The following is a 7,904-nucleotide window of genomic DNA, read 5'->3' as shown; positions in this document are numbered from 1 at the left end:
GCCGGATCCCATGGATAATTGGTTAAATAAGTTAAGACACTTAAGAAGATTTCTGAAGGGATGGGCAAAGAATCAAAGTGGAAAGTATAAAAAGGAAAAAGAAAGATTACTAAATATTATTGATCATTTGGATTTAAAAGCGGAATCGGACCCTTTGAGTTTAAGTGAGAGGGAGGAACTCAAAAAAGCAAATGAAAGTTTAAATAAATTAAGGAGGGAAGAGGAATCTAAATGGGCTCAAAGAGCGAAGGTTAAACATATTCTGGAAGGAGGCAATAACACAAAATACTTTCATTTAATTGCAAATGGCAAACATCGCAAAAAGAAAATTTTCCAATTGGAACAAGAAGAGGGAACTATTGTGGGGAAACATAATTTGAAGGTATATATTACTGAATTCTATAAGAAACTATTTGGGGCGCCGGCACCCAGCACAATATCCTTAGTGGAGAATGCAGTACATGACATACCGCAAATTTCACAGGCGGAGAATGATCCTTTTACTGAAGAGAAGGTGTTTGAGGCAATCTCACAGATGGAACTTAATAAAGCTCCTCGTCCGGATGGTTTCCCGGCCGAGTTTTATCAAAAAATTTGGGAAGTAATAAAAGATGATTTGATGGCGCTGTTTTCTCAGTTTGGTAAGGGGGAATTGCCCCTCTACAAACTGAATTTTGGCGTAATAACATTACTTCCCAAGAAAGAAGATGCAGTACAGATTCAACAATATAGACCTATTTGCCTCCTAAATGTATGTTTCAAAAAATTTACGAAGGCTGGTACAAATCGCATCTCGGGGATTGCTCCAAGAGTGATGAAACCAACCCAATCTGCATTTATGCCGGGTAGGAATATTTTGGAAGGAGTGGTCATCTTACATGAAACAATCCATGAATTACACACACAAAAAATGGATGGGGTTTTGTTTAAAATTGATTTTGAAAAAGCGTATGATAAGGTGAAATGGCCCTTTTTGCAACAGACATTGAGGATGATGGGTTTTGCTCCTGAATGGGCCAATTAGTACAACAGTTTGTTCAAGGAGGAAGTGTAGGTGTCAAGGTTAATGATGACATTGGCCATTATTTCCAAACAAAGAAAGGATTACGGCAAGGAGACCCTTTGTCTCCAATGCTTTTTAATATTGTAGTGGATATGTTGGCTATCTTAATTGAGAGAACAAAAGAAGATAGTCAAGTAGGAGGGCTCGTACCCCATCTTGTTGAGGGTGGTCTCTCCATACTACAGTACGCTGATGATACAATTCTTTTTTTTGGAGCATGACCTACAGAAGGCGGTTAACATGAAATTTATACTATCAGGACTAAAGATTAACTTCCATAAAAGTGAGATTTTTTGTTTTGGAAAGGCCAAGGAGGAGGAGGATCAGTACAAGCATATCTTTGGATGTGATGCTGGCTCACTCCCCTTTAGATATTTGGGTATTCCCATTCATTACAGAAAATTACGAAATTCTGATTGGTATCCGGTAGAGACCCGATTTGAAAGCAAATTGGGATGCTGGAAGGGGAAATTACTATCCTATGGTGATAGGTTAGTCCTTATCAATTCAGTATTATCAAGTCTACCTATGTTTATGTTGTCTTTCCTACAAATACCCTTTGGGGTAAGAAAATGTTTGGACTTCTATAGATCTAGATTCTTTTGGCAGTCTGAAGAAAATAAAAGAAAATATAGACTTAGGAAATGGAATATTGTGTGTCGCCCTAAAGATCAAGGGGGGCTTGGTATTGAGGTTCTTGAGATTAAAAATAAATGTCTTCTGAGTAAATGGCTCTTTAAACTTCTTAATAAAGAAGGGGTGTGGCAAGAGCTACTACAGAATAAGTACCCTGGACATAAGACTTTATCTGATGTGCAGGCTAAACCTACTGATTCTCCCTTTTAGAAGGGATTGATGGAGGTTAAGGGGGAGTTCTTTTCTAGAGGTTTTTTCAAAGTGGGAAATGGTTTGAATACCCGCTTCTGGAAAGATACATGGTTAGGAAAAACTCCTTTAGCACAGCAGTATTCATCTTTATATAATATTGTACATCACAAGAATGTAACAGTTGCCCATGTACTAGCTCAAACACCACTCAATATTACTTTTCGTAGAGTGCTGAGTGGTAATAAGTGGTCTTCATGGGTAAACCTATGTCGCAAATTGATGAGAGTAAACTTGAGTCAAGATAATGATCGTTTTGTTTGGGATTTGACATCCACGGGACTTTTTACGGTTAAATCTATGTATGAAGATTTTATGAATGACCATACTCCTTTTTTGCGGAAGTATCTCTGGAAGGTTAAGGTTCCTCTTAAGATAAAGATTTTCATGTGGTTCTTGAGTAACAAGGTTTTGTTAACTAAAGATAACTTAGCAAAGCGATACTGGAACGGGTGTACGAAATGTGGTTTCCGTGGGGATCAGGAGACTATCCAACATCTCTTTTTGGAGTGCCCTTTAGCTGAACTTCTTTGGCGTACTGGTTGAATGGAGTAGACAGACAATCTAAGTCTTTTATCCGAATTGGGGTCTGTGCTTTATGTTGGTCTATCTGGAGGGTCAGAAATGATATTATCTTTAACAGGAAAAATTATTTTCACTTTTTACAGGTTATTCATATGGTGGCGCATTGGGTTCAGCTTTGGTCTCTCCTTTCGCCGGAGGGACAGCGGGATGTTATGGCTACTGGATGCACACGGCTCCTGATGGTCGCTCGGGATATCTTGTGCCAGGCTGGTTGGCGGCACACTAGAAGGCTTTGTTGATGAGTTTTTCTTTTATCCACCGTCCTTAGCAAGGGTTGATTTTTGTATCAATTCTTGGTCATGCGTGCGTTGTAAACGATACCTTTGTTTGAACTATTTTTTTAATAAAAGGCCGCGTGCATCATCATGATGCCGAAGCCGGGGTATATCCCCATTTCGAAAAAAATGCACTGGCATAACATAATTACCTGCTGGAGCACCATGCTTCTTCTTTCATGAAACAAGAGTCCATAAGTCCTCTTCATTCTCATGGTTATCTTCTTTTACCTCGATAACCTTTGGCTTCAAGATACTACTTTGAGTGTATGTGAACATGAAACCAACAGTTCTTTCCGCACTGATGCTCATGTTGACAGCATGCACCCATGCCATGTCATCATTGTACATAGGCTTTGTCAGGATGTAAACCACATCAACATTATGCAGGCTAAGAACAGGACTACCTGCACAGAGCATCAAGACTGGCTTCTCCACACCTTCTGGCTTATCCTGCAGCCGTCCAGAATGCTTCTGGTTGCCCATGATCTCAGAAGCTCTGAAGTGGCAGTCCTGCTGCCAATCCTGCAAAGGATACTTCATCCTCCATGCATAAGCAACCCAATCTCCACTGACGTTGGTAGTGTCAACGCCTGGGCTGTACATACTCAAGTAATAAAGCGCCCCTTATCGATAAACATACTCAAGTACCCGATGAAGCCATTGACCATGACGATGTCTCCAACAGTGCAACCCAAGCCTTTAAGAGCAGGGAGCCCCGACGATGGCAATTCTTTGTAACTGATCGTGTTGCCACCCAGGATAACATCATAGATGAAGATACCATGCCAGAAGTCGACCCATCCCATTGAGCCATATCTTCCTCCGATTGTGAACACCTTGTCTGTAATATTGTAGGAGTAGCTTTCTGGTGAATTGACGGGCTTGGTGTCCCATTTCCAGGTCTCCGAGTCGAACATGTGGATGTAGCGCGTCACAGGGGTTGTGAAGGGATTTTGGTGGAGCACAACGATGAATAAGATCAAACGGGACCTTTCTTCCAAGAACTGTGCCATGGAAATTCAAACGGGACAGAGGAATCAGATCAACGCTGCCATGGGCCACAAAGGTACTGTGCAGACTTACAGCAAAGACTGCCATTCCACCAAACACGGATAATATTTGCAAAACACGCATGGCTTATCAAACTTCTTTTGGGTTGTACAGGCAGCCTCACTTTTTTCCCAATTCACTAGCATATCCAAACCTTCAACAAATCGAATGTAACAAGGTATGTACATGTGCAACTGCCATTCCCATATATCCCTATAATGACAGCTTCTCCTACATCGAACCGAACTGTCACAGTGATCCTTAGGTGTGTCGACTGAGACGACATGAATTCGGAAAAAACCGTAGCTCCAAAGGGCAGAGAAACAACATGCTACAGTTAACAGAGTAAGATAAATCTTGTCAAAACTCATAAAAACGCTTCCATCTGTAACAGCCCAAGTCAGATCATTGCCACATTCCTTCAAAGATGGCAGCACAAGCACTGTCCATCCAATTCACAACTTCTGTCGATTCAGATGTAATTCTCTTGGAGTAAACACACAGTGGACTGAAAAGAACTGACCGAGATATATCCAAACTTTCAACAGATGCAGTAATTTTGAAGGTACAAGGTATGTACATATGCAACTGCCTGTCTCTTGATTTGACTATATCCGTTTATATATTTCCCTATGACAGCTTCTCCTACATAGACTGAACCGTCGCAAAGATCCTTAGGCACATCGACTCAAAATTGTTCAGGATGACATGAATTCAGAAAACACATTTCTCCAAAGGCAGAGAAACAGCAGGCCACAGTAATAGAGTAAGCCAAACCTTTTCAAACTCATCCAAAACGGCAAAACTCATAAAGCAACCCTTGTATCTGTAACAGCCCAAGCCAAAGAGATTGAAATACTTCAACTGTCTCATATAACTACCATCTCTTGACACATTCCTCCAAAAATAAGCATTCACAAGAGTTCAAAACTGTTGTCGATGCAGATATAAACCTCTTCTTTAGGTAAACACGGAATGGACTGAACAAGAACTGAAGCAAACACCCATCTCCTGGTCAAGTAAAACTATCTGAAGCTCACCATGTACATGCGTCGATTTTCTCCTGAACATTAGCTGCGTCAGATAAGCGAGACCGATTCTCCTCTCCAACAACAGTCAGAAGCAATCCTCCCAGACTTGAGTCATCAGAGAAGCGGGCATTGCCGGGAGGTCAGGTCACCACGCATCATCCGCGGCTGCCCTGGCATTGGCGCGCATGCGGTCGAAGGCCTCGGCGGGCACCGAGAGGGGCCCAGCGCGCGCGTGCCACCTGGTGCCGTGGCGGCCGACCTTGGCGGCGACGTCCTCGACGGCCTTGAGGAACTCCTTGGCCTGCGCGGGCGCGAGCACCTCCTTGACGGCGGCCTCCACGGCGCGCCAGCGCAGCTTGTCGGCCCGGCGCGCGGCGCGTGCCATCTTGCAGACCTCCTCGGCGGCCGTGTCGGCGAAGCCCTCCTTGGTCTTCTCGCACGCCAGCTTGACGGCGTAGGTGGCCTGGTACTCGGCCACCTCGCCGTCGAGCGCGGCCTCGCGGGCCTGGAGGCGGCGCGCGGCGGCGGAGAGCGCGTCGCGGGCGTGGGGCGGGAGCGAGGGGAACAGCGCCGGGAGGAGGGTGCGGAGGATGCAGGAGGGGCGGAGGTCGCCGCCGAGCCAGGAGAGCGCGGCGACGGCGAGCGGCGGGTCGTCCGGGCGGGCGATGAGGGCGGGGACGTCGCGCGGGCGGACGGGCGGGCCGGCGGCGAGGCGGGAGTAGCGCAGGCGGAGGCGCGCGAGGTCGGCGGTGAGGTCGACGGCGCCGACGTTGTCGCTGTCGCTGGAGTCGGAGGAGAGGAGGCGGCGGTACGCCGCCGGGTCCACCGCTCCCGGCGCTGGTTGGCAAGAAAACAAGAAATGGACGAGAGTTTAGCAGCCATGAGATTAGCGTAGAAAGAAAGCCAAGAAATCCTTCTCGGACGCGAACTGAGCAAGAAAGAATCAAAGAAAGAAGGGAGAAGCAATTACAGATGGGGATGAAGCAGGGGAGGCAGGAGAAGATGCCCTTGTCCTTCTTGGCGCTCTTCCCGGTCGCGCCGCCGCTGCCGCGGCGGTACCCGGCGTCGTAGCCGTAGTAGTAGTCCTCGTCGTCGTCGCCGGGGAGGGGGCTCAGGAACGGCATCGCAGGGCTGGGTTTCACCGGCCCGAGCGCGCGGAGAGGGAAGGTTTGGGAGAGATGGGTCGTCGAGGTGAGTTTTAACTTTTAAGGTGCTCGATCGGAGACCTGTCGCGGCTGCTCGTACATGAATAAACGACTAAACACATTTATTTTGATCATAAAATCCTATGTTCCCTAAAAAAACACATCTGTAATTCCACCTCCATCTAGCTCTTGCCAATGATGATACTATTTAAGATTCTCTCAATTCTTAAAGTGAAGCTAATAAATTGCTAGAATTGCTAATCCTCGTTCGAACGAGATTGCATCGGAGACACCGGTGCCATTGGAATCACTGAAGAGAACTGATGGGCGACGCGGAAGGCGACTCGCAGGGCGACGCGGACGGCGACCCACGTGGCGGCGCCTCCACCCGGCGGCCCGAGCTCTACTCTCGCCCTTCCCCTGGAGGCGGCCTCGGCGGGCGGTTCTGGGCCCTGGCTTCTGACCTCTCCGACGCGGAGGAGGTCTGTGAGGTAATCTCTCCCCCCTCTTCCCCCTCCCCTCCGGTCGATGCGACCTTTTCTTCCCCAACCTTGGGAGACTACCTGCGTGCGGCGGAGGAGCTTGGGGGCTCCCTCCGCTCCTCGCGGAGATCGGCGTTTGCGCCAGGTGGCCGCGGCTCCCGCTTCTCCACCGGCGGCGGTCGTCGTGCGTGCAGCGGAGGGGGAAGCTCCTCGCGTCGCCCCGGCCGCGCCAAGGCTCGGGAAGGCACGCTGGCCGGCGGCGGCTGGGACGCCCGGGCGTTGGTCCGTGACAACCCTCCGCCGCCCCTGGTGAGTGCCCCGGCGGCTTCTTCCCGGCGGCCTCTGCAACCCGTCGCGGGTTCGGCGCCGGCGGCGCGCCCCGCGGTTCGGCTCTTCCGCGTGGGGGAAGAAGGGTTTCCCCCCCTGTGGACTGGGCCGGTTGATGGGCCGTGGTTGTCCCCGCCCCAGGCCCAAGCCGTTCCGGCACCCGCTGCTGAGGTGGCGGCCCCTTCCCTGGGCCTCCCGCAGGCTGGCCAGCTTCGCCTGGCCCACCGCCACTTAACCCCCAGCCCGGCTGGCTCTGGCTCAGGAAAGGCTCTTCTATCCTTTCGCTAGGGTTCCCCGCATCTGCTGGAGACGTGCGCCGCCACTCCTCTCGGGCTCGCACGGTTCGCGTCGTGCCTCCTCCCTCACCTCTCACTCGCTCCTTCGCCCAAGTGACGGCGGCGCCGGCGACGATGGAACGTCAGCAGGGTGGCAGCGGCGGCGCGAACGGGGGCCCTCCCAACCAGGCTCAGGGTGGGGGCGGTCGCCAGGCCGGCAACAAGAGGCGGCACCAAGACCGGCAGGCTGCGGGCCCGGTCCGTGGTCAGCCGTAGCAGGAGGCGGCGCTCCGCGCCCGTGCGCTGGCTGAGCAGGGTGCCCGGCGCCAGGGAGCGACCGGCCCCAATCCGACTGCTGCGGGCAACAACCCCGCGCCCCCACAGTGGTGGGTGGAGCGTGAACGCAAACGGGCCGCTCGTCGTGCCCAGGAGGACGCTGGCGCTGCTGCCGCTCCTCTTCCTGCTGCCCCTGGCCGCGGCCGGGCAGTGGAGATTGCTGCCGGCAAACAGCCGGTGGCGGTGCCCAAGGGTGGTTCTGGGCAGGGGCCCAGCCAGCCCGGCGGCGTGGCCAAGGATGGCGTCGCGGCCTCCCGGAAGGAGTGCTTCAAATGTGGCCGCATGGGCCACTTCCAGGCTGACTGTACCTACCCGCCAGTTTGCCTTCTGTGCGTTGTAGAGGGGCACTTCTCGGCGGCCTGCACCTCCAAGGGCCGTCAGCCCTCGCTTCGGGTCCTGGGATAGGCCGTGGCGGGAGAGAGCTTCTTCTCGCTCGACTTCGAGGAG

General features: G+C 50.9%; 1 protein-coding gene across 1 annotated transcript; it reads right to left on the bottom strand.

Annotated features, from left to right (window-relative positions):
- Window positions 1-2,695: 2,695 nt before the first annotated feature.
- LOC124655477 lies at window positions 2,696-6,016 on the bottom strand. Its single transcript, XM_047194363.1, has 2 exons — window positions 5,863-6,016; window positions 2,696-5,729 (listed from the first exon to the last, which is right to left on the bottom strand). Exons 1-2 carry the CDS (start codon window positions 6,014-6,016, stop codon window positions 5,038-5,040), a joined length of 846 nt encoding a protein of 281 aa, XP_047050319.1. The 3' UTR covers window positions 2,696-5,037.
- Between the last annotated feature and the right edge of the window lie 1,888 nt (window positions 6,017-7,904).

Source organism: Lolium rigidum, chromosome 5, assembly GCF_022539505.1.
Source record: "Lolium rigidum isolate FL_2022 chromosome 5, APGP_CSIRO_Lrig_0.1, whole genome shotgun sequence".
Lineage (NCBI taxonomy): Eukaryota > Viridiplantae > Streptophyta > Magnoliopsida > Poales > Poaceae > Lolium > Lolium rigidum.
Note: the sequence above shows the minus strand (reverse complement) of the source record. Positions and strands in the feature narration are given on the sequence as shown.